At 42.0% G+C, this 27,032-nt stretch overlaps 1 protein-coding gene across 3 annotated transcripts; it reads left to right on the forward strand.

Annotated features, from left to right (window-relative positions):
• The first annotated feature begins 388 nt into the window (after positions 1-388).
• mst1rb (macrophage stimulating 1 receptor b) lies at positions 389-26,669 on the forward strand. Of its 3 annotated transcripts, XM_031853911.1 has the most exons (22): positions 389-558; positions 3,674-4,955; positions 8,960-9,136; positions 9,225-9,347; positions 9,862-10,032; positions 10,135-10,295; positions 10,995-11,130; positions 11,234-11,370; positions 11,582-11,761; positions 11,905-12,004; positions 12,166-12,384; positions 12,492-12,638; positions 12,943-13,096; positions 13,274-13,363; positions 13,491-13,703; positions 13,819-13,899; positions 14,051-14,232; positions 14,361-14,470; positions 14,622-14,787; positions 15,212-15,348; positions 17,292-17,549; positions 26,592-26,669. In XM_031853911.1, the coding sequence occupies exons 2-21, from the start codon at positions 3,750-3,752 to the stop codon at positions 17,521-17,523; spliced, it is 4,122 nt and encodes a 1,373-aa protein (XP_031709771.1). In that variant the 5' UTR covers positions 389-558; positions 3,674-3,749; the 3' UTR covers positions 17,524-17,549; positions 26,592-26,669. The 3 variants fall into 3 exon arrangements, with proteins under 3 accessions (XP_031709771.1, XP_031709763.1, XP_031709779.1); XM_031853903.1 differs by lacking the exon at positions 26,592-26,669 and having other exon boundaries at positions 17,292-18,680; XM_031853919.1 differs by lacking the exons at positions 15,212-15,348; positions 17,292-17,549; positions 26,592-26,669 and having other exon boundaries at positions 14,051-14,092; positions 14,622-14,765.
• The last annotated feature ends 363 nt before the right edge of the window (positions 26,670-27,032 follow it).

Below are 27,032 nucleotides of genomic sequence, written 5' to 3' on the forward strand. Positions count from 1 at the left end.
ATATTTCTATATGATGGTACCATCCTACCATCATATTTCAGGAGACCAACATAATACATGCTGGTCTGTTGCCTAAACACCAAAGGAACATACACTTGGAGCATAATAAAACCACTCCATGTCGCTCTGATGTCTCGTGCTGTGAATCAGGGGTTACATCTACAGTAGGTAATCCTTAATTGGTTGCAAGTTAGAAAACAACAACATTGAAAAGGCAAATTAGTTGTAAACAATACATTAATTGACGGCACATGTACGTCACTGTTCAATGAGGGTTAATTGGGTTTGCTGCTGCTGACTGTCAGAGGAGGGGAGGAGCGAGCTGAAGCCCCGTCTGAGGCAAAGAGGACCGACTCAAGCTGCGTGTTGAAGATAAATCCGAAACCGACGCAGTTGACGTGTTCCAGCGCTTCGCGAGGACGGACAGCCGTTAGATTCTAAAGGTGGGATCTTGAATCTACCTCAGCGACAAAAAAAAAGAAGTCGTCCCTGCGCTGCTTCTTAGAGTCAGACAAGGAGCAAAGCTGGCAGTAAGAGGACAGTAACTTACCTGCACAGGTGAGCTTTTCTTTTGGTACATTCACACGTACCAGAGACATTTATTTCAAACTAGTCACCTGACACTGCTAAATATTCCAGTAGGCGCTTGTTCAGATATCATAGCACACCAACAATGATATTATAACATGTCATACAGCGTGTTAAAGTCTTTTTAAAGGTGTAACTGTACGCCGCTTACATTTAAACCAATCTTAGTGTTTAGAAATACGAGTTTTAACTGTAATATAGGCTTAGGGGCTGAAAATGTGGCATGTTGTGCTTGTGTGATGGTGAGTGAAGAAGGTGTACTGAGCTGAGCACGGATAATAGAAGGCTTTCATTTGCTATTCCATGTCTAATTTTAAAGTGACATCATGAAATATTACAATTTACCCTTGTAATTGGATTTATTCTCAGTACAGTTTTTGTAAAAGACCACAGTGCCCGACTATAACCATTCATAAAGATCACAGAGCAAGGTGTTTCCTTGTTTAGTGCAGCAGTTGTAGTCAAATACATGTGGAATGGAGCCAGAATGCACTGGCACGATTTCACTGAATTTAAGACAGACACTGTTAGGATAAGAAATCAGCATCGACATGGAGATAAGTCAATAAAATGGATAAAAAGGACAAAGGCAGGCTACAAATGGTGCAGCTTCTGTGAAATTTTCCGAATTGATTTGATGTCGACTTGACCACTTGGATGAATCATTTTTGAAGAATAAGGTTATAAAGTTATAGAAATCATCCTTATATGTTTTAAAATAAAGTAAATACAGGGCTGTGTGTCGCTCCACACTGGTGGGTTTCGGCATTTTCTACCGCTGAATCAATACACGTGTCCCTGGGCTACCATGGGTGTTTCCCCATTGATTGTTTGCACAGCAGATTGCCTCCTCAACTCCCCATGGATGTCTGTGCAGTTATCAATCACAGAGATATGCTCTCATTAACTGCCGCCAAAGTGCCCGTGAGCAAGGCACTGATCCGATAAAGCTGTTGCGTACCGCAGCCAACGCCAATGTCTGCCACCCATCTCACTGTAGCCTCACAGGCCATAAGTAAGTGACGGTAAAAGGGCAACTTGTATATTTGGAAAATTTATATTTATATATTCATTTTGACGCTAAGATAAAAAGACAGAAAATTGAAGATAGAGTTAATTTAACACACAAACATTATAAATCAGAATCCTGCATCTTTTAATTCACCTGTAAGGGAATACACTGACGCAGCCTTCAGCAAAAACCGGCCTGTAAATAGCACAACAGTACAATGAATGGAAACTCAATTTCAACCATTTGCTTTATTAACCATGAACATGAAGAAAGTCAATCAGTGCCATTACTATGTGTGCCCATGTCCTCTCACCTTAACCTCAGTTTCACATGGAGCTGCCAATGTTAAAGTGTAACACCACTTTAGTGGGATACCATGAATTATTGATGCGAAGACAACGCACTTTACTTGGAACTTTTCCGTACGACTCCTTATAGCAACAATAAGTGACGTTTTTCTTGATAGAGTTTTGGTGAAAATGGAGTTTTCTGTGCCGCTAAATAAAATAATCAGAGTTCATTCAAATTCTCTGGCACGAGCAGATGAGCCGTTTCTTCTTCACCCGGGGCTTAAAAAGGCGTATGCCGTCCTTATGACCATCAGACCGTGCACATCTTTCCCCCTGAAAGGCACGTAGCGGTTGTGACAGGAATGCAAAGTGGAGGCCGGGGTTCTTCGACACAGCCTTAGCCCGATGTGTCGAGTTAATGATCCACCCAGCAACGTCTGTCCAGAATGAAGACAAAGCTCGCAGTTTGAAACGCGGTTCCACTCGGTTGCTTGTTGTTTGGAGACTGATGAAGATGCTCAAGTTTTGTTGTTGATAGATTTAGTGATTTGTTTACTTGGTGTACCAGTTCTCCTAAATGTAAGACCATGACTCATAATGGGGGGGAGAAACAGATGGGATGTTGGATTAACCACAATAAACATGTCCAGACAGATGTGAATAACTTGTGCAGGAAGTCACAGTTCTATCCACTGTCTACTATGCTGAGCACCAACAACACAGCTCTCTGTTTCATTATGTAAACAGTGAGTCAGAGGAAGCTTTTATCTTTATGACCACATGCACTTTTATCATCATCTGGCTCAACCAAGATGAGGATATTTATCACCTCGGATCTGTCCAGGTTCAGTGCAGAACATAATTAGGCAGAGTGATTTTTATTACAGACTAGTGGAAATGAATCATTCAAAATACACATTACGGTCTTTATTTGACTACACTTGCACATTGCACATGCACATTATTAAACACCATTCACCTGTGTGTTTTGTCTGTGCAAAACGTATATAATTTTACAATACATATCTTTAAAGGCCTGTTGAGTTTTTGTCATTTGCTGAGCCAGAAATCTTTACCTAAGTAGCAGATACATACACCAAACTTTCAAATTTCATTCCTATCTATATTCTGAAGTTTTTTTTTGAAGAGAGTTTTGTTCAGATATCATTTATAGAACATTCTATTCGTAAAAACATGGCAATTTTTTTTTATGGCTTTTGACCGTATTTTCTGATTTATGGAGTGATAAAAAGCACTGGGGGGGTAGCCGTGGCTCAGTGGGTAAAGAGGGTTGCCCGGCAAACGCAAGGTCAGCAGTTCGATCCTTGGCTGCTACATGTCCTGTGCCGAAGTGTCTCTGAGCACGACACTGAACCCCGGGTGCTTCTCAGCTGCCCACTGCTCCCAATAAGCTAGGGATGGGTTAAATGCAGAAGTTAAATTTCATGTATGTGTATATGTATATGACAACTCTAATAAAAGATCTTGTTAAAATGATATCCCAAATTCCCTCTGTAAAAACCTTGAATGAAACAAGAATTTTGAACCTTGCTTCATCCAAAATTTAGATTTCTGTTCTGGAAATGCAAACTAGCACAATAAGATAAAGCCAATTAGCATATTTAAACATAAAATTAGAAAGCTGTGACAGAGAAATTGATTCCCTTAATTTAATTAACTGTGGAAGCTTCATGGTGATATCAATTAGTTCAATAGTTTACCCTATTTAACTGTACTGTCTCCCCTTAATGATTTATTGACCCATTCTACTTTCTTCCTTCAGATATCAGCGGCTGGTGTTCAGGATGCTTTTGTCCCGACATCTGACCTGGAGGTAACCCCACGTTGTCTGTGCTGAGATGGTCCACTGGACCACACAGTGGGGGACATGTGTCTGTGTCCAGACTCTGCTGGCCTTTGCCCTGGCCAACTGTCCCTCACTTGCCCCCAGCCCTGTCAACTTCTCTGTGGTTTACACCATGCCCTTCTTCCAGGCCCGGGGCACCATCCAGAACATAGTCAACAACTCGCTCTACCAGGAGGTGTATGTTGCCTCTCAGAATGTGATCGAAGCTGTCAACAGAAGCTTGGAGAAGGCGTGGGAGCTCCGCACTGGGCCGGTGGGAAGCCCCGAGTGTCACTTGTGCGATCTGTGCGACATTGGCAAGGATCCCAACTTCCCGGAGGACACGAACAATCAGGTCTTGCTGTTGGATACTCTCTTCATGTCTTTATACTCTTGTGGAAGTTCTCAGTATGGTGTATGCTATTTCCACCAACTAAACTCAAATGGACAGTTGCCTTCCCTTTCGAAGTGTTTGTTCAAAAAGGATTCGAACTCCGCTGCCTACTGTCCCGACTGTTTGGCTAGCCCTCTTGGTACCAAAGTCACAATGGTCGAAGAGGGACAGACCGTCTACTTCTTTGTTGCCACCACTGTCAACGACAGCGTGACCCAGCGTTACGCAAGGAAGTCTATATCAGTGCGTCGACCACTGGCCACAGAAGACGGCTTCTACAGCGACGTGCGTGGCCTGACTGTCCTTCCGGGCTTGCGGCGGAAATACCATATTGAATATGTCTACAGCTTTTTCACTCAGGAGTTTGTTTACTTCCTCTCAGTTCAGAGAGAGAGCCCCGATCAGGACTCCTCTTCGTTTCAGACTCACTTGGGCCGTCTCCCACGGAATGAATGGGAGATGAAGAGGTACCGTGAAGTGATCCTGGAGTGTCGGTTTGAACCGAAGCGCCGGAGGAGGAACGTAGCCAGCGAGCCCTACAAGGACGTGGTGTACAACGTGGTCCAGGCGGCCCACTTTGGCAAGGCGGGCAGGGAGCTGGCAGAGGAGTTGGGGGCCGAGGAGGAGGATGACATCCTCTACGGGGTTTTTGCCGTCACTGATGACAACGGGGTGACGGAGCACGACTCGGCCCTGTGCGCCTTCCCGATTGACAACGTGAACAAAGCCATCGTGGATGGGGTGGATGACTGCTGCGAGTCTGGACCAGAGCAGCTCTCCAGAGGGCTCTGCCACTTCCAGCCCTGTGAGAGCTGTCCACATGAGGTGAGGCCGTCAGTCCACTAACACATTGCATTATTCCATAACATGGATGAGATGATCCATGGGTTTCCAGCAACTCTTTTTTTTTTTATAGAATTCCCAGAAAAACAGTTAAGGTATCTTCCCGAACACACCCATTCATATGGATAACTATTTATCCATATTTATCTGACTCAGGGTGCAGGTTTCTTGACAGGGCCTGTTTGGAAAATCTCACCACGTGGGTGTAGAGCTACAAACTATGTTTTCTCTCTTAACATGTGCCTACATATTGGCTTGTGTTGTACTTGAGGATGGCTGCTGTTGTGAGTGGAAAAGCAAGAAGGCGTTTATTTTTCAGATAAAAAATGGACTCAGATCAGCCACAAAAAGGAGAAACTTGGTGAGAAAATAACCTTCACAGTACACAAAACACAGGCCTTCCTACGTTTTCCTGAAGAGTGATAAAAACACAAACCAACCAGTTTGCTGTCTTCTAAAAACCTTTTCATAACATCTCACCGGCTGTTTGTAGCCAATCAGGGGAGGATCTCTGGAATTAGAGCCACAGGTAGCATTAATGGATAAATGGTACTCAATTGTACAGTTGTACAGAAACGAACCAAATGTATCCCCTCAAGAGGCATAATCACACATACTGTATATATTGTTAGTGAAGTTAAAAAACAAGTAAACATTCCCTTCTTTGGAACTGGCTAACATTACAGCAGAAAAAAACAAAAACTTATGTTGTTTGACTCGGCACACACCTCCTGTTCAACATTCAAACCTGCACAGTCAGTACAGCACCAGGCTGTCAAGGTACTTGACAGGTAGCCAAACAGCCATCACCATTGTTACTGCCTCACGATTGACCGAGCTGGGACATTCTTATTAAATTTAAAGACGCTTGTCTTGTCTGTGGGGCTTGTCTCCTCCCCTCTCAGTCTGCCAACACCTATTTAAAATCACGGTTAAAAGACAATCAAGTGTTTGACGTGTGTATTTAATGTGTCTTTTGTTGCTGTCATTACACCTGCGCAGAAACTGCAGTTACAAAATTAAAAGAACTCTCTATTGATAATATGCTCTGTCCCTCTAACATTTAACTGTATAAATAAATAATAATAGGGGAAGTACACTCCTCCTTCTTAAAGGTTCAGGCAAGTCTGGGAATTAAAGTCCATCTACAGAAAACCTGTGTGAGCAGAAAGATTAAACACAACTGAGGTAGTTCACGGCTCATATAAATGTCAATCAAATGAACCTGAGGAATATGCAGGTTCCTCTCGGCATACATTCCAACACTGACTCAGGGAAATTACGCATTGAGAGTGGAGAAAAGCCTCCATGGCAGCTCGTTTGCACATGAACAAGGACAGATGATATGCAAATAGTAATATCAACTCAGTAGTGTACTTATAAGTTCCTCAGATAAAATGGTTTTGGGTAAAAAATGATGACTCATCATGAACTCAACCTTCATCATGTGTTTTTTCTACTGATTATTATGTAAATATATGAGGAAATTATGTAAACCCCAAACCAAAGCAATACTTTAGTCACATTACTGGCAGACACAATGACTAACAAACATGACTAAAGAAAACTTTCATTTTCATCGTAGCACAGAGCTCGCCCCAGCTGCATGTGTTCATCGTGTGACTCACTGTTTCAATTCAAGTTAAATATATCTGCAGATTATTGTGCAAGCTTAAAGTGAAACCATTGTCATCAGAAACGGGAATTAAATGTGCATTTAAGAGATTATTCATACCTTACAACAAATGCAAACATCATTTAACTTTTCCTCTTCAAGAAATAATTCGACATTCTGGGAAAAACATTTACTGCTTTATCACCGAGAGGTAAATGAGCAGATTGATACCACTCTCTGGCTGTGAGAGTGGGATCAATCTTCTCATTTGACTCTCAGCAAGAAAGAAAGAAAGCCAAAAGCGTATTTCCCCAAAAGTGGAATTGTCACTTCATTGACACAGTGTCATGGTGGGGAGGTTTTGAAAGTGATGACAATAGCTAATAGCTGACACATGGCAATATAACTGAATCTCTGTGGTTTTATGGCCTTTTTGATTTCCTTTTTGGTTGGACTAATCCTCTTCATCATCTGTCAGATCTACTAGATTACATGCCCATGAAAAGAAAACTTTTTGGGATTCCTATATACCATTAAGGTCATTTGCATCCCAGCCGACAGATGAATGCAACCAGAACCAATCGCATCATCATTCAGGGAGCACTCACTGTTAAATCCAAGAAATCAGGGAAACAAATTGCTTTTTGGATGGAAGAAGTCTGTTGGAATGAAAATTGGAGAGAGGCCAGATGGGAGTGAGGTTTGAGGGCTGCGTTAGTTGAGTGAATTTCTCAGGCCAGACAGGAAGAGGGTATCAAAAAACCCTATTTAAATAAGATTTGATCTCATGTCAGTGTGTATTCAGTAGCCTGTTAAGGTCATCGTGAACATTTGGATGTATACTTTTAAACGTCTTAGATTAGGACTGCAGTGTTTCTTGTGTTAATACTCTTGGGAAAACTTGCATATTTCCCATAATGTTATTTTTTGTAATGTTAAGTTATTTTTTGTTGGCGGATGGGGAAGAACTTCCTATTCCCAATGTAACAGCCAGTTTGAGAATTAAGTTGAAATTCCCAGAACTGAGTTGTTGTTATTGCAGCAGTGATTTCATAGTTTGGATATGGAATCGTAGAACTTGTGGTAAGAAAACCACAGAGTTGTGACTCAGAAGCAATACTGTTCGGTGACTTCAGTTGTTGAAAATCTGAAAAATTAACTTTGGATTGGATTCAAAGGAACTAGTGAACTTTTCTCCTGAGCCCTCTTCTGTTTTGCTGTTTTTGTAAGTGACATGCCAGCGGGATTGTCGAACATTCTGAAATCCTGGTTCTTCCATTTCTCTGCAGATCAAAACACATTTTGTGTCAACGACATCATCTGTGACTCACAAATACCATGCTTCTCTGCTTTTCAGTGTGCCATCGAAACATTTAGACTTTGGAGGATGATTACATTTAATAATCTAGAATAATAAATTATTCAGTATGAGCATGTGATTCTGTTGATCAAATGCCACTTTCAGCTTCTGGGCTCTCCCTGAAATATGAAAATGTGTTTTAGTTTGGTTATAACATATGTATAACATATCACACTTTTTCTCTATGTCATTGTCATGGAATGTGTGGTTTAGGGTTCAGAAAACCGAATTATAATCAAGGTTTTATGCTCCTCTGGGCTTCGTAGGTCAATGACTTCAGCCAATACCATTGCTGTTTGTGTTTTTTCCAAGACCCACATCATCAGACAAGAGCATGGAGGATGCATGTCTCCTAATATTTTTTCGCATCCACTTAATTTGAAAAATGATTATTTCCCAATTACCTCTTTTCCCTTTTATATGACAAGAACACAATTAGAAAGTGTAATTTCTTTGTTGTTATATCATGCCCCGATGATATTAACCAGTGTTTACCCGACGACTCCCTCTAATCAAACAGTGATCCGCCCTGCTGCCTGTCTGTAGCTACAAGGCAATCCTGCTGTCAGTAGCGCAGCACATAATCACTTATCATGGCCTCTTAAACAAAATGATGATATTATAACGACAGATTCACCTTGTGCTTCTGGTGTGCCGGGGACTGGTGATTTCCCTGGTGACCAGTGCAGCTCGTAGCTCGTCCTCCTTGCAAGCAAACAGCTGGGCCTGTCTCACTACATCTGCACGCTTTTAAAAGAAGAAACATTATCGTCTGAGAACGTGGAACTCTTCGAAGCGCACAAATGTATACACACTCTAAGCTGTCAAGCTAATTTGGACGAAAAATAAAAAATCCAACTCAAGGTCCAGTCCATCTCCATGACATCTGAGCATGCAGCTGACATCAAGTAGACCCTGATGTCAGCCTAGTTCAAACATGTCTGATAATGCTCACTTTCTTCCCCATTGGCTCATTTTCATTTCCTCTGCTGCCTGTTTCCTTGGTACTAGAGCATGGAGAACAATGCCACATGCAGAGACCATCCTACCATGATGTCGAAGCCCTACTACAGAGTGGACCTCTTCAACAGGCAGATGACAGATGTCCTCCTCACATCTTTGCTGGTCACAATCATAGAGAACAAGACCGTAGCCCATATTGGCACCTCGACTGGACGCCTGCTGCAGGTACACGGCCATTTGGGGTATTTGTCCTCATTTTGACTATTGTATACGGTCCATTACTAATGATCATACGTTGTGTCTGTGTTGACAGCTTGTATTAACAAGATCCAGCCCTATTATCTTTGCCAATTACTCTTTGGTAGAGAACCAGAGGGTCTCGTCCATCGCCGCTGTTTACTCAACAGAGTATCTTCTCTTTGTGGTTGGAGACAAGGTACAAGAGCACTCCCATGAAATGAGAGCGAAACACTTTCATTTATATCAATGTAAATGTGTACAATGGCTCTGTGGATATTACTGTCATCTGATCAGCAGGCTCTCAGGGTCAAATTTACTCCCACAGACCAAACACGCAGCTCAGGTTACATTACAATACCAAATGAGTTGGGACTGTCATTGGCCCTATGTTGTTTTACTGCCCTCTGCCCAGTGCATGCTGGGATACGTTGCAACCACTGTAACCCTGAGAATGAACAACGGGCTAAAGCCTAAAGCAAATCAATAAACTTGATGTGACTTTACAGTTTGCAGTAATATCAGAAGCTGGTGCTGGATCACTAATCACATGTATTATTTGGATTAGAGTAGTCTGTTGGACTTAGCACCAAGAGCTGTCTGCTGAACGAGGCCCAGTATCAGTTTACATGTTATAGTAATAGCCACATTAATAATAAAGGAGTACAAGGCCATGAGATTGAATATGTGACCTTTAAATCTCTCTGTTTCAGATGATCCAGGTGCCCCAGAGAGGGCCGGGCTGTCAACACTTCCTGACTTGTGCCACGTGCCTGACAGCTCCGAAGTTCATGGCCTGTGGCTGGTGCTCCGGAGTGTGCTCCTGGGAGAGCGAGTGTCACAGTCGCTGGAGGAACGAGTCCTGCCCGCCGGGGATCACTGGGGTGAGGTTTGTTCTGTAATCCAGGATACATACGTCTCTTCGTGCAACTAATGTAAACATTTAATATCAAGGTGACACTGTGTATTCTGCTTTATTGACGCAGTTCTTTCCACGAACTGCTCCTCCTGATGGTCAAACAGAGCTAACGGTGTGCGGATGGGAGTTCCAGTCTCCCATAAAACCCGCTATCACCTCCAGAACCCACCAGATCCGACTGGGACAGACTGCGTGCACTGTGCTTCCGGTCAAAAGCAATAACACACAGTGAGTATCCATGCAGGCCCTCTTCTGGTTCAAAGTCCAATCCATTGTGGAAAGTGTACCCTTAAGATTTTGTAAAAATTAAAGGCTAGTATTTTTTTTTCCAGACGCCTTCTGAGAAATTGAGAAAGCACTAACAGACCTTTCTGCACTGGGATCTGGTCTATTGAGGCTACTGTTTGTGACGAAAGATTAGTCTAGACTTTGAGGGACTGACAAAACTTGATATGTGCCCTATGATGCTTACTGATGTTGCTGATGTGTTGAAATATCTGTGTGTGACACAAGGCTGCACAACCAATAGGTGTAGTTAACCACTACGAGTCTACAGCCACGCTAGCGGCTCTGTCAGGCTGCACTAAGACGCTTAAGTCAGCATGCTAACTTTTCACAGTAATAATGTTAACATGCTGATGCTAACATTGGTTAATTAGCACAAAACACAAAGCACAGCTGAGGCTGATGGCAATATTGTGAACTTTGTTGAAATTTTTTAAATAACAAATGTATTCTATAAAGTAAGTAAGAGTGGATTGCTTTAACTTGAACGCTGTATTTTAGCAGGAAAACTAACACATTTAACAACTTTAGTGTCCTGACAGAGTTTAAAGTCCAACAATTTGAATTTACCCTGAAATTAATTTGTCACTGGTGCTGCAGTTACTGTCACTCACGCATGTGTTTTGTGGTGCTGCTCTTCAGCTTGGTGTGTAAGATTCGCTCTGGGTCCACTGAGCTGTCCAAACCAGTTAACATTACAGTGGAGGTGCATGAGGGCAAGGTGGAGGGACGCTACTCTATTGACGGGAAGGCAGAAATGCCAGGATTCACATTTGTGGTAACCTTTGCTGCTATCATCTACTGAAATCCTCATTACAACATACAAGCTGTAAATTATTTGAAATGCTATTTAATCTAGGGAACCGCTTATGTCCCTCCAGATTCCCAACATCTCAGAAATCCAGCCCAACTATGGGCCTCGTGTTGGGGGCACACTCATCACAGTGACTGGGCCGCACTTGGATGCTGGGAGGACCAGGAAAGTCACTCTCAACGACATGCCCTGTCCTATAAAGAGGTCTGGAAACACATCTCTCCCGATCTGTTTTCATCACACTACCCTCAAATTGTGTGTAGAATAATTATGGGTTGGGAAACCACAGGCTATGGCATCCAAAGACTATGTTATCGTATTGAACATGCAACATGGAAAAAGCTTTGAAAACTTTTTGATCCTCTACAGTTTAGCTGTTACGGCAAGTAATTCTCATACCTCTGTCTCCCTACAGAGTCACAGAGCCCAAAGGCAATGTGTCCTCCATCATCTGTCTGTCCCAGCCCATCTCAGAGGTGAGGGACGTCCCCCTGAGTGTTTTCATCGACAAGTCTCCCGTCCTCACCACAAAGGTGTTTTACTACAAGGAAAACCCGACGATTACAGCCGTCCTGCCTGACTGTAGCTTTGACAGGTCAGCCAGTGAGACCTCCACCTTTTCTCATCTTTCTTTCTTTATCTTTATCGTATCGCAAATTCAAGCTGCAACCGGAATCAATCTTATCTCCCCTGATATTATGAAAATGTAAACATATCTCATGTTTGTCTGAATCGCAGGGGGTCGAAGATTGTCATCTGGGGGGAGAACCTGGATTCTGTTTACCGCACCATCATCCGCTTTAAACCCAATGAGAGTCACTTGAAACCTGTGACAAGGGTACGGTGTTCATCGTAATGTACAGTAGATTCATTCAAAAGCCTAATTCTGTTAAGTCAGTCTCCAGTTTTTAGAATTTCTTGATTCCCCTCCAAGGTCATTTTCATGATATTTTACTGTGTGGGCCTTCCAGTAACGTGTGATCACACGTCTTGTTTCAGGAGTGCATAGGTAAGTCCTTTCCCACGAGGATGGAGTGTATCTCTCCTGCGTTCCCCAGGGATGAGACCGAGGAAGGAGAGCTTTCTTTTGACATGGACGGAGCGTTGGGACTTTGGAAGAAAGAGTTCTCCTACCACCCCTATGGCGAGCCCATTCCTTTTGAAACAGAGGGACACGTGCTGAATTTGTACCCCGGGTTTGACGAAGTGTCACTACATGTAAGAGATTGCTCTGAGGGTATTCACCTTTGATTTAATGACAAAATATATGTGGATTTGTCATATTCATTTGTCTCATGTCTTGATGTGACCCCCCCTGTACACAGCATCAAAAGCTGAATCTGGTGAGCTCCTGTATGACTATCATTATGACGGTGGCAGGAGTTGATTGTGATGCTAAAGTGCTGGATAATGAGATCACCTGCAGGATCCCCAAGAACATGACCATCCCCGGCGAGGGCCTGCCGGTAAAGGTAAATCAGGCCGGAGGTTTAGATCATGATTTACTGACTGGCTTGTACAAGCAGCCATCAGATGGGATCGGCAAATAATGCAAAAAATAAATACTCCACATGTTTGTAGTAAAGATAATTAGGACATTTTGCAAAATAAATTGCACATTTTATTATTTTCAAGGCATAAACCTAGGAAATTCTGACACTTTGGCATGTCTACATGCAAACTGTTTATGTTACTGTAGCGCTCAATGTCAGTAGAACTCTTAAACCATGCTTTGTAGAATAGTAATCACTGTGTATGATGAACTCTGTTCTTTAGATCTCCATCAACGGGCAGGTCCACAACGTCGGTACGGTGGTGAAGGTCAGCAACCACTACATGGTGGGCATTGTCCTGGGGATCCTGGCGGCTCTGGTGGCCGGGGCGGTGCTGGCCTTCGTTGTTATGAAACACTTGAGGAAGAAAAAGAAAGGTGGGCTCCTCTCTGTTAGGTGGACCTTGGTCAGACCTGTTTGTGCAAGTGGAACCAGCTGTGGGCGGGAATTTGGGATGAATTACATAAGTCTTTCAACCAGAACATCCCTGGTGTTGCATGGGATGTACATGTCCTTGGGTTGATGATTAAAAGGTCTTGTGAAATGTTTTTCAGCCTCCATGGTGGAGAGCCGTTTGGCCCACAGTGTTAGCTACTCCGGTACAAATAATGTGGAGCTGTCGCCCGTTGGGGACTACAGGAGAGGTGACAGTCTAGCTGAGTACTTGTATCATACTGCGCTGTAATATTGGAAAGCTAGTTTGCTTCTGACACACACGCCTTCATAACTCTCAATAATAATAAACCCCTCTCTCTGGACTTTTACACGTAGCAACCCTGAGTACTCCCACCCCGCTGGGGGGGCCGGTGGTGTTCCCCTACCGGAGCTACGCTGCTGGCAGCATAGATTCTACCCTGACTCCCCTCATGCCTACAGAGAAGATCTCCATCTCCAGTTTCAGGCCAGAGCTGCTAGAGGAGGTGAAGGATGTTCTCATTCCCGCTGAGATGCTCATTGTGCAACACCACCGGATCATAGGGAAGGGTGAGGAGCCCCACTGCCTCTATGTGAAATAAAAATACTTGTTATGGAGCCTTTTATGAGCTTTGTCCTACTTGGAAATATAATTCCTGTGTCACTCTGTATCTCCCCCCCGTAGGTCATTTTGGCACTGTCTATCATGGCTACTTCAAAGATCACAACAACAGAGAAATCCACTGTGCTGTCAAGTCTTTGAACAGTGAGTAACATCTATATATTTGCTTTAGGGAAGCACTAGAAAGTGTACCTTTTAAAAGCAGCTTCTCATCATTGTGATTCCAGTGGCTTTCGTCCTTTAGATCTGAGTCCATAATATGTGTGTGTGTGTGTGTGTGTGTGTGTATCATCAGGAATAACAGATGTCGAGGAGGTGGAGCAGTTTCTGAAGGAAGGTATCATAATGAAGGGTTTCCACCACATTAATGTGCTGTCTCTGCTGGGCATCCTCCTGCCACAGGAGGGGCTCCCTCTAGTGGTGCTACCGTACATGAAACATGGTGACCTGCGCCACTTCATACGCTGCGAGAAGAGGGTGTGACACTGACATTAAAACAGTGCAAATTAATCATCTGATTTATGTACAGTCATCTGTTTTCAAACGATGTTTCTCCAACTGTTTAAAATCTGTGTTTTCGTCATGTGTTTGTGGGATTTGTTCAGAACCCCACCGTCAAGGATCTGATTGGCTTCGGGCTACAGGTTACCAAGGGGATGGAGTATTTGGCTCAGAAGAAGTTTGTGCACCGAGATCTCGCGGCACGCAATTGCATGTGAGTCACCGAGATGTGCAGAGAAATCAGCAGTTTATTCACCGCCGTGAGGCCGGAATTTCTCTTGGATTTCGTGTAGTAGTGTGTACAAGTAGTGTACAAGCTCGTTCACAATTCAACAAAACTGTAATGTTGCCTTTTCTGTCTTTAGGCTGGACGAGTCGTATACAGTCAAGGTGGCAGACTTTGGCATGGCCAGAGATGTGTTTGATAAGGAGTACTATAGTGTTCAGGACCACAGGAAGGCTAAGCTGCCCGTCAAGTGGATGGCCATCGAGAGTCTGCAGACACAGAAATTCACCTCCAAGTCCGATGTGGTGAGCAAATTAAGATCTACCTTATTATAATCAATGGTCACAAACAGTAGATATCTGTAATGATGTAGAGTCACGTGTAGACATGGCGGCTCCAGCATTTTTCTTGATTGCCTTTTGGTTGTGTTATGCACTAATTATTCTGTATTGCTTTACAGGACAGTACTGTACAATTGCATACACTACAATAATAGGACACATTAGTGTTTCACAAATTTATTCCACTTCCACCGTCGTAGTTTCGACTCAACATTGGCCAACCTCCTTGTCTGTGTTTAAGGCTGTACTGTTGTTCTTGCTCATCTCATAGAGTGAGACACAAATCGCTCCAATTAGCATCTTTGAAGTTGTTGTGCTTTTATGCTTTTCTCAACACGTGTGCAAGTGTACTGGTAATCGTGTGTAACCCTTACCTCTCCTGATGCAGTGGTCCTTTGGCGTGCTGATGTGGGAGATGCTGACCAGAGGAGCGAGCCCCTACCCAGAGGTGGACCCTTATGACATAACACATTACTTACTGAAGGGCAGGAGGCTTCCCCAGCCTCAGTACTGCCCTGACCCTTTGTAAGTAGTGGGAGTAATAGCATTATGTTGCACACTTTGTTTAAATAGTCTAAGTAATTATTTTGCACAAGTCCATTGTAAAACTTCACATAATTGAGGACTGCATTGGTACGAATACTGCAATAAAACTAACACAGATTTACAACTACAAGACGGAAGAACAAAGTCCAAGTAGTAAAAACAAGTTGTTCGTATGGTCACTCAGTAGTGTGAATCCCGTAAATTGTCCACTACTTGGTATTCCAACACAGTTAAACAATGCAGTTTGGAAGTTAATGTGTATGTCTACAACACACCTCTTCTTCCTTCACAAAACCACATAAACACACACACACACACACACACACACACACACACACACACACACACACACAAAGTGGTCTGATTTTACAGCGAAAAGCTAAAGTGTTTTTGCTGTTGTTTTTTTTTTTTTGAACTCACTTTTTATTTAGTTTTCAACAACATAACAACATGCATTTTCAGACAGTTACTTTCTTTGTCCATTTTTCAGCTGTATGTAGTCTTGGTGCACATGGTATTCAGGTACAGTGTACAACGCACAGAAGGAACAACAAACATCAGATGGTGCTCACTCCAAGAGAAAAAGAAGGGGAAAATAATAATTGATTACATGCATCCATGAAAAAATAAAAAATAAAAATAAAAACAAGGGATGAAGAAATAACAATTGTCCACTCCTGAATGTAGTATTGTAGGTGCTATATATGCTTGTCAGAGAGGATGGTGTATAATGTGTGTGTGTGTAGAGAGAGTTAACAGGTATCAGTTCAACCAGATCGAGCAACATATAGTAATAACCCTCATTGTATTAATAACGCTATGACAGGACCCCATCGTTTAGTAAAGATGTGCTTTTGGAGCCTTAATGAATATGTGATTCGCTCCATTTGATAGATGTCCCATACTTTTTGGATCCATATATCGTATGTATGGGGATCCGGTTTTGTTTTTGCTGTTTTAATGATACATCCCTTGGACTGTAGGCTTTTGCACAACGACTTAAAGATTGATGGAGAATAAATCAACTATTCTGTCCTCATGGAACAAAGCGCTCGTGGAAAAGTCTTACCAAGGAACACATGTAGAGGACCATTATAGGATATTAAAGGGATAGTTAGAAAGTTTGGGAAATGTGTTTTTTGCTTTCTTGACGAAAGTTAGATGAGAAGATTGATACCACTTTCATGACTGTACACTAAATATGAAGCTACAGCTAACAGCTTAGCTTAGCACAAAGACTGTAAACGAGGGGAGCTAACGTGGCTCTGCACAAAGTTAACAAAATACACCTTCCAGATCCTCTACAGCTCACTAGTTAACACGTTATACATTATTTGTTTAATCCGTACAAATCAAGTGTAAAACATCAATTTGATATTTTACGGGGAGTTGTCAGTGCCAGACAATTTTTTTTGGCCGGGGCCATCTTCCTACTTCTGAAATTTGTAGTTATCCCACTAAATCAATTTGCATATAATCCACGTAAGCATGAACCAGGAAGTATAAAGATGGCACTTCCGTAGTTATTTAAATCCAAAAGCCAAACCACAATCTTTTCCCTAAACATACCAAGTACTTTCGTTGCCTAAACCTAAGTAAGTTGTTTCCTGTTAAGATGGAAGTTTATTTATGAAAGACTGTATGCATGTAACGAGTGTTGCTGGACCTTTGTAGGAAAACGCACGAAAAATGAGGAGTAACTTTTTCTTACGAAAATGTACTAAACGTATGAGGATACGTTAGGCTGCTGGAAGGACACAAAAAATGTGTTGATAAAGGGTCTGGAATTTCAGAATTTTGTAACAATGATAACTAAATGTGAACATAATTATCAATTATTTTAATGCTAACTGATAATAAAGTGGACTGAGTCGGCTATTCCCCCCTTGCTTGGACTCAAACTCTGTCCGTGTTTTTTCCAGGTATAGCATTATCCTCCAGTGCTGGGACCCTGATCCAGAGTTGAGGCCCAGCTTTGCTACGTTGGTGTTGGCTGTCTCCACCATCCTGTCCGGCCTGGAGGGAGAGCACTACATCAGTCTGAATGTCACCTACGTCAACCTGGACCAGCCACGGCCCTACCCTGCCCTCACAGAGTCTGCTGACGAAAACGACTCCACAGATGTTGAAGACTCAGGCTCAATCTCTTCCTGATCCACTCCTCTCTCGACTTTTAAATGGTATTGGTGCTAACGGCAAGAGCACAAAAAACCTCGGCCAGGTCGCGACCGTGTTTCTTACCCCCAAGCATCTGAAACAGAGGTGCTGGTTCATTACTGGGCATTTACAGGTGCAAGATGCTTTTAGCTGGCATATAGCACACCCTCGGGCAGTCATATTGGAGGCCTGTCACTTTTGCAACAATAGCTGCAAAAGTTTGAGCTTCCGGTCTTAAAAGTATTTCATAGACATTTAACTATGTTATTTTTCACTGCTAACAGATGTCACTGATGGTACAACTAATCAGTTTTGTAGCACTAGATTGTTAGCTAGAACAACTTGTTTCATGTCCATTAGAATTTGAAATGCATTACACTGGATTGTTAAATCTGCTTTAAGAGTTTGTTCACATTAACTGAAGTTAAGGTTTTCAAACAGCAAAGTATTGTGTAACTAAAGGCACAGCCTAGGGCTGAATAGATAACCAAATCTTGGTCGTGCTGAACCGAACTGTTCACACACAACAGGAGTTTGTTTTTGTTTGCTTAGCTGGTATTTATGTAGACCTTATACATTAATTTCTTCCATGCTCAAGTCTTACAGTGTTAGCTACAGGTGCTGAGGAAAGGTGTCACATTCATGTAATTCATTGGCACATTAGCTTTCTTTTACTACCTACAACATAGTGTACTGTTACAGCAGCAGAGCCCATGTGTTTATACGTTTAGGTATGACATGCGCACATTTGCTTTTAATCTTTTTGCAATGCAGTGATTGTTCTGTATATTTTGGATCACACTTCTGTCGGGCACAATGACGACCGTGATGTCCTGAAGGCAATCTGACCGTTCCTTGCATTTCTGACACAATGTCTTTGAGATAGTGTTATAAATTAAAATATTTATTTGTTTATAGATTTGTTCTCATGCTGTGGACTTCAAGTAAATATGAGAATTCATGTAAACCCTGCCATTTGCGGTTGATTTTTACACATGAATATTTTGCCTCAGAGCTGCTACGGCTTTTGTTGCATTCTCCACTAGAGGTCAGCATTCTGTTAGAAGTCCTCTGCGTTGCCTCTGATCAGCTCCTGAAGATGGTCCCAGCAACATGGATGCAGCATTCTTTATGTGTGCATCATTTTTGCTGTAGCATAGCAACATGAATGACCCAGGTCTCCCCCCCCCCCCCATCTCTGAGAACCAACCAATAAGCCCTCTGGATGCCACATAAGATATTAAAAGCAAGCAAGAACAGCACAAACAGACAAAGCAGGCGTGTTTTCCTCTTTTATTGCCCTCTTTCATATATTCTGACTTCAGCCGTTTGGCAAAGGAGCAAATGACTGCATTTTCAGTGAAATAAGTTGAAAAAACAGCCAGCGTAGACAAACAAACAGTATGTCAGTCAAACAAATACACCAAACAAACGTCTCACCAACATACAGAAGCAACTCCCGGTGCTCTAAACAGACGTCACACACAGCGAGCACACTTCCCCCCACAACAAAACCGGAGTCAAATAAAACCAGAGGGAAATAAACATCCTAAAGTTTTCTCTTTTTTCATGCAGCCAAAAACAAAAGTTAATCCCCGCATGGTGGGGCCTTTGATACAGAGAGAGTGAGCCCAGCTTACGTTGTCAAAATGTGTGTGTGAGTGTGTGAGGCCACATATTGCAGAGCAGACCCCACAGGATCCACAGAATCAAGGCAGTCATGATCCCCCCCCTTCTCTCTCTCTCCCTTTCTCTTGTTCCCTGTTGTATTATCCGGGCTATAAAAAGTGCTGAACCTGTCAAGGGTGCTGCTGTTAGCTGTGTGACCACCTCAAGCTTTACAGCTTTTCTCCTGTGCTGGGTTCACCGTCTGGTCCCACACCATAGGACTTTTGTAATGTGTCTCATACACGTTAACATTCTTTTTCCCCTTCCCATCTTCCATTGTGGCTGTTTGTGTGGACTTCAAACCAATACAGAGATGAGACAGTTGATGCTGGTTCATCTTGGTGCGGGGAGCGTGCGCGGTTTATGTCTGTATACTGCATGTTTTATATGGCAGCCTCATTAGAGGGAACATGAATAACCAGTGCTCGAGTGTTGTGTCAAGTTTGGAAAGAGGGAAAGCAATCTGTGAGATTGGCCATCTGAACAAGTCTTTTTTTGAAAGCGATAGGCTAATTATTTCCATTGCTAAGTGATGATGGCAGACCCTCACAAATAAGTACTGGGGCCAAACTAGGAGCTCTTGGATTCTGTTCCAGCATAGGATCTGGCATAAAAGAAGTCCTGTGAAAAACCCTATGTGGAACCAGTGAAGCAAGACATCATATTTATTTTTTACACATTCAGCTTATTTTGCCCTTGTGGTATTAACCTCATGTAGAAACCCAGCCTGAATACTGTCAGAGTCTCTTTTCTTTTACAATTCATACTGAATCCATACAGCATCCTGTGCAGCAAAGTGCCATGGTGACATTACTGTTAAATCTTGCAACGTTGCACTTTCGGCCTCAAACAACTGACCGAATATACGAGAGAGTCACAGAAATCATTCAACATAATTAGACTGCACAGCCTTTGGGCCTTCATTTTTTTTGTAGTGGCTGTTCGAGGTAGAAATGAAGAGGAAAATAGTTTTTGTTCAATGTTCAACTATAATTGGTTGCATTCAGCTCTCCCTGCTCTCAGCATGTCCTGCTATATTTCAATGCATTACTTCCTGTGTGCTGAGAGGTTTTCCTGAGACCATGACTACACACCATAAATTACACTTAACAAGGTTAATGTATGTCTAAGTATGTGGTCATGGCTGTTCCTTTCAGTAGCATCATATTTACAGTTTCGAGCACTATTTTCACATTTAATTGTTGCACTTTGCATAGATTTTAATTTCGAAGCCCCTCTCATAATGCTTCTAAAAGTGCTTCACATCAAATTATATAAAGATGTAATAAACAAACAGGCAGTGGCTTTGAGTATAAAGGGAGAGACAGTTGGCTTGGCTCCGTCAGAGTTTTAAGACTTCTTAGAATTTTGTCTCATTCAGCAGCAACGACTAGAGTTGTTCCAATACCAGTACCAGAAATGCCTAAAATGCTGGATCAGGCGAGTCTATGCACCAATCCGATATCACGTTATCATATAATCTATCAGCTCATATACGCTACACAGGAACACAACACATTTTCACTTGATACCCTATCCATACTGTGGATGTATAAAGAGAACTGGATACAACGTTGGATGTGGGGCCTCGTTCATTCCTTTGAAAGTTGCTCAGTGGCACATGAAGATAAAAAAGTTTGACTTACCTGTATACAATTCATCTTCCAACATCCAGGGGCCCGTATAGGGCAAAGGGCCCTCACATTTCCTTTAACTCCGCCTCCCAGCCATTGGTCAAGCCCATCCAAATGATGGAAGTAGCTAAGGACTGAGCCATAGCTCGTCTTTCTCATCCCTGTTGAGAGTTACACATGCGAAGTACTGATCGGGCAGGTGCTAGCGGAGTGTAACGCTGTCAGCCATTTGACAATATTCTACATTCTACAATTTAAACAATTTAAACTGTTGAGCTCATCAGGCACTAGCAATACTGTATGTACAGTTGAGTGTCGTCTGCATAGCTGGGAAAATATACATCGCATTGTCAAGCGGAAGCATTTAATAAATAAAAAGCAGTGGACCAAGTAAGTAACCCTGTGGAACACCCTATGAAACGGGTATTTGAAACATGCTCACCAGTATTTGCAAAGAACTGTTGCCCTGTTAAATAGCTTTTCATTAACATAACACATGGTTTGAAAGAACAGAAGTTGTTTAAGAAAAGTCATGATTTGCATATAAGTGTTGACCTGATTGGAATCGGTAAGTACAACATTATACTCTTTTGACTGTTCCTAAAACACCTCTTGACCTTTAGTGTTGACCCGTTTGTTATGAATCTGTGCAACAACAGCACTATGCAAGTGAGTTGCAGTTATGCTGCCTATAACCTGCCAGTGTAGATTTGAGCCGTCCATCAGCAGCCTTGGCAGTCATGTCTAACTCTGCTGAATGGAGCCCCGCAAGCTGCAGCAGATGAGAAGAATGCAAACTGTTGTGAGGCCGATGTCAGTTCTGTATCAGGAAGAAAAACTTCTCTCCCTTGAGAGTTCTGGCCTGTATCTGTAATACAAGCCATTAATAATTTAGCCATCTTCTTTTCTCTCTTTTTTACAGGGAGTAGAAAAATCTAACTTTTTTCTCCCCAGGTTATGTTGTCAGCAAAAAGGACGCTCCGTCAAGCTGCTATTGGTCCAGTACCTGAGCTTGAAATATAGTGATGTTAAAAGCTATTGATTTCACAGCATCAAGCATGACTTATTTTGCCCAGGAGGTAGAGTGTGAGGTGAAGACATACTACTGATGGTTTTTATCTGGGGGGACTTTGCATAGATTTTAAGAACGTGAAGGGAAAAACGAGTGTGAAAGGTGTTTCTATCTCAAAAAATTCCAAACAAACTTTTTTGTTTGGAAAAAAAAAAGGAAGAAAAGGAAAAAAAAAGGAAGAAATTATATCTTCCTTGTGGTCATTAATTTATTTTACAAGCGCCTGTGAGTATACATCATACTTTGGGAAAAATGTGCGGGGCTCCTTCAGCAATTTTCAACTCATCTATTCTTTTTCATTGCAAATCAAAATAATTGAAAATATGATTGGATTGCCCCCTATACTTCTTAACACTTGGTGTGGGACTTTCAGCTATGTACTGATCGAAAATGGAAGGAGGGGATTAATGATTTCCTGCCTCCATTAATCTCTATGAAGCTGTGGCAGGCTTCTCAGTTGTCCCTAGTAGTAAATTGTCAACAGGACAGCAGAGAAGTGAGTCCTTCAGGTCCATTCACACCTCTATGCTGGGGTGCAGAGTGTATTAAATCACTGAAGTGGGAACTGTTCATTAAAGTGGTCTTGGGGTTCCTTGAAAACAGAAATGACTGATAAATCCATACTGGCTAGGATTAATCTGAATGTTTTGGTTGCACCAACAACAGAAAAGTATTCCTATAGAGTCTCATAGTGTATTATATAAAGCATTCTGACAACATGACAGCACACTAAGCTAGAGAAAGATGAGTTGAAATAAAATAATGACTGAGGTTGAAGCGCTGACCTTTACTTTTTCTTTAGTTTGACGACTACCACCGAATGGATCACTATGATATTTGGTAGAGATATCCACTGTCCCCAGAGGATGAGGCATAATGACTGTGATGATTCCCTGACCTTTCCTCTAGCTCCATCAGTAGAGTTTTTATTTATCCTGTGAAATAACTCAACATCTTCTGGATGTATTGGCACAAATTTCGGTATTCATAGTTTCCACATAATATACTGACATCACCAATTAGTTTGTGAACTGCCGTTTTGAAGCCTTCAGTTCATTTTTTTGCCGTCGGCACTTGGCTTTTCCCAACCAGACGTGACACGACAGAGTGGAGCTAATATCAACCGAACGACAATTAACTTTCATGAGCTGAAAACACGATGTGAAAGGGTTCAAGATATAAGGCAAAAACACTGATGACACCCAGAGTGTACAACCCAGTGGTAGCGACCTGTCAATCCCAAGGTAGCCGCTCCTTAAGCCGAAACCAGCTTTATTGTCTATTTTACTCTAAATGGGAGCATCATTTTAGAAATGAACATCATGCTGTATTGAGGAAGACTGTAAACTAGCAAACGGAGACCATAAAAACATGTTTGCAATGTCATGTCAATAAAGCAAATGAGAAGTAGGATAACTTTTTCATACAACCAGACATCTTTTCACAGCTAGAGGAGTCGCCCCCTACTCGCTATCAGTAAAAATGCAATTTAAAGCCTTACCACATCGGCGTCTCTTTTCAGACCAGAAGATTGCCTTCCCGCAGAATGGAAAATACTTCACCGATAGGAGGGTGGGCGGCGGCTCCGGAAGATAGACCTGCAGTTAGCGGTTGTAGTAACTCACTATCAGCCAGCACAAACCCCAGCGCCGGGGGTTTGTTGACTGTAATAGATTGTATGGACCCAGTAGTAGAGATGAATTGCAGACCCCAATTTCTTTGGAGCATGTGGCTACATGCTTTACAATGCACCTTTGAACTACAATTTGAAATGATGGAATTCAAGTAATTGAAGATTTTCATCACCTTCACCTGCATGACATCAGCAACAGATGTTGTAATAACTTACTTTATTAAAAACTGCATAAGAAGATGATCTAACAATATGGAGAAAACTGATAGTGCTGACAGAGATTTACCTTTTATTCAGCTAGTTTGTTATTTATGAATCATATTTCAAATAGATGGCTGCTCTGTGCTAACATGAGGATGCCATACTTCAGTAAAGACACTGCTAGTGACCCTAGGATTTACAAGAGCAAGAGAATATAAGACGATAAGATCAATACACGATTGTGAGTATTACCATCGATATTTACATGTGCTTCGACTTGAAGTTGGTGACCTGACATGCTTTCTATGCAGAGCCTCTCGTGTCTTAGGTGGAAATGGTTTTAAGGGGATTTTTCTGAGCCAGTCTGATCATCATGTTCTCAAAAATGTCATGATGGGGTTGGCACACTGACTACCACAACCTGCAGATCTTGTATTTTAGTTGTATGGACTAGAGTTCCAAACCAAGCTGTGATAATGTATCTAAAAATGGTTTCTAGTACAAGAAGGCGAAAAAGCTGTGTCTGCTCACTGCCCAAAACTCCATGTCTATTAAGATGTACTGCAAGCAATATGCAAGACAAAGTCCACATGAGGTTTTCGTAAAATTGCGTATTATTTGAAGAATTCATTGACCCAAGCAAAACATTTATTGAATCTGATCTCGATTAGAGTCTTCTCCTCTCCATTGGGGTCTTCATGTAATATTCAAAGAGGCATCACAGCTGTCCTTCAAAGAAGAAATCACTTTGAGGAACATTGAAAAGAGAATTGTTTTTTGTTCGTCTACGGATCCCCCGTTTGGGACACAGTGAGATCATCACTTTGAAATGGACTGGAAATCCCTGTGGCAGGTTTCTAGGACCTCCTTGAGTCCAGGTTTTGAATCATTCAGAAGGCAAAAGGAGCTTCGACTTAGTACGATCAAGATGAACCTAATAAAGTGGAGTTCACTGCAGTGTCACAACCCTGCTACTGTCAAAGTATAAATATAAGCACATGTCCTTGTCCAAGGTTGGAATAAGTATGCTTGGAAGGTTAATCAGTCGTTGTAGTGCAGGCGTTCAGTGGGTAATGCTACCAGACCAAGGCTGACCTGAGCAGTGCCGGCCTGTGTATATGTGGAGGCTGAAGGAGTGGAACGAAAAGGGATGCAGAATAAAAACAACATCTACGGTAAATATTTCCTAAGCAAATAAATATTGAGAAAAGTGCTCGCATAATACATCACAGCGTTCGCAACATATTGAATTAGTGATACCTCGCTCAAAGCAGAGGCTGTTTACAGAGTTCTGTTCTTGGACCACCTCGACTTCGGCTGATGTCTTTTCATGGAGGCAGAAAAAAAAAAGAAGATCCTGCTTATTATCATTATTATGAAACAGAATGTCAGATGAAGTTATAGTTATCAATGGAGAGCGCAGTAAAAAGAAGGCCACAGGATAATGAATAGGTCAACTTAAAGAAAATGTAGATTCTCCTCAGACTCGGCCTGCCAGTGTTTAACTCATTACATTCATCTTCGGGGTAAAGGAAATTTCAACCTTTCCCCTAATGCTAACGCTAATTATTTTCATTAGTAGTAATGCAGTTAAATCGTTGGCTCCAACAGCACATATAGTGTTCTTCAAAATAAACTGCCATCAATATTCCTCTCAATATTCCTCCTCCTAACAAACACAGCTGGTAGCAGCTATGTATGAGAGTTGAGTATCAAGCCAAACAGCATCCAGAAATATCCACTGCGTTAAACATTTAGCCATTCCCTGTCCCACCAGTTATTTTTGCTAACCTAAACGTCTACGATGTGCTTTGTTTGACCATCAATGTAGGAGTGAGTCACAGAGAATAGCATCCAGTGGGACAATAGTCTGGTCCCAGCAGCCCAAGGCAGAGCTCAATTATGGCGGTCTTTGTGTGAGTCCTTTTCCTTGAGTCTTGTATTGTATTTCTTCTGCGTACATAGCAAAATGAAGATGATAAATCCATCTTTTTGGACACCCATGTCACTAATTTGTGCCTAGGGGTGCACAGGGTGATAACACTGGAACACAATGGGAGGCGAGAGAGCACATATTTGGCCCATCCGTATAATTGTCACACTTGGTAATGGAAGTTCTCAGCTATTGTGCCTCTTTGCTTACTTTGATGGAATTTTCTTTTCGCTCTACGCCCTTTATCTTACAGGGAACTGATGATGTGATAGAGAGCCCAATTTCTCCCACTAATCACATTATCATAGCACATTAATCAGTGGCAGCAGGGTGCATGTGTGAAGCTATTAGGCTGGTTTGGGTTGATTGGATGGGATTTTAGCCTCTTGGAAAGGGCTTGGTGTAAACTGGGGTGATGGGGCTCAGAAATCTGGATATGGTTATATGCTGATCAAATATGCACATCGACATACACTGAATAAAATTGTCCGGCACAGTAAATCAAAGTGTTGCCAGTGGAATGGATTGCATGGATTTTGGTGGATTTCTTTGGCAATGAAAAGTAACTCAGCGTATTAATTTAAATACTCTAATTAAAGTGGCTATAATAATGAATGATTATATTTTTTATAATAACACTGTAAATTACAATGTGAAAACAATGGTATGATGTGAAAGTTACTCTTAGTGATGAACCTACAGACAACTAACTTAGGTTTAAGTACAACGTTTAGAGTATTTTCCTATCATACAAGATATGAAAATACTCTAAACTTTCTTAGTTGCATCGGCCTATTCCTCAACTCTCTCCAGTACATTCATTTGCTTGCCATACTAGTTACTTTAGTCATGTGATGATTTGGGTGTTTATTCATTCTGTCTTGTCATTTGTTTATCATTGTTCTAACTCTGCTGTCGTTTCAGACCCAGCCACTCCCTCCAGCCAGCCTTCTGCCAATATCATCACCTCACCTGCTCTGCTCCCCTCACCTGGTTGTCGTTCCCTCATCAGCTCCCTCGTGCATATATACTGGTTCACTTCCTTTGTTCTCTGCCAGATTGTCTTTGAGCCGGGTGCCATAGCTCTCCAGTGTTCTGAGAGACTGTTAGTTTATTTTATCCTGATCCTGTAGTGGGACCAAGCCTGGTTATTTAGATTCAGCCTCTGTGTGGCCCATTTTAGTCACTTTGTTGCCTGTCTGGATTTTGTATCCTTTTTGCACTTCTACCTTTGCCTGCTGAGTTATGCATTTGGGTTCTATTCTGCCTTTTGTGAGCTTTGAAAAGTACAATGTCAAACATGTAGTGCGATAACAGAAATATATTATGACAAGTTTGAATAAGTGCAATAAACAGTAAAAGCTG

Source organism: Anarrhichthys ocellatus, unplaced genomic scaffold, assembly GCF_004355925.1.
Source record: "Anarrhichthys ocellatus isolate YVR2014 unplaced genomic scaffold, GSC_Weel_1.0 scaffold1, whole genome shotgun sequence".
Classification (NCBI taxonomy): Eukaryota; Metazoa; Chordata; class Actinopteri; order Perciformes; family Anarhichadidae; genus Anarrhichthys; species Anarrhichthys ocellatus.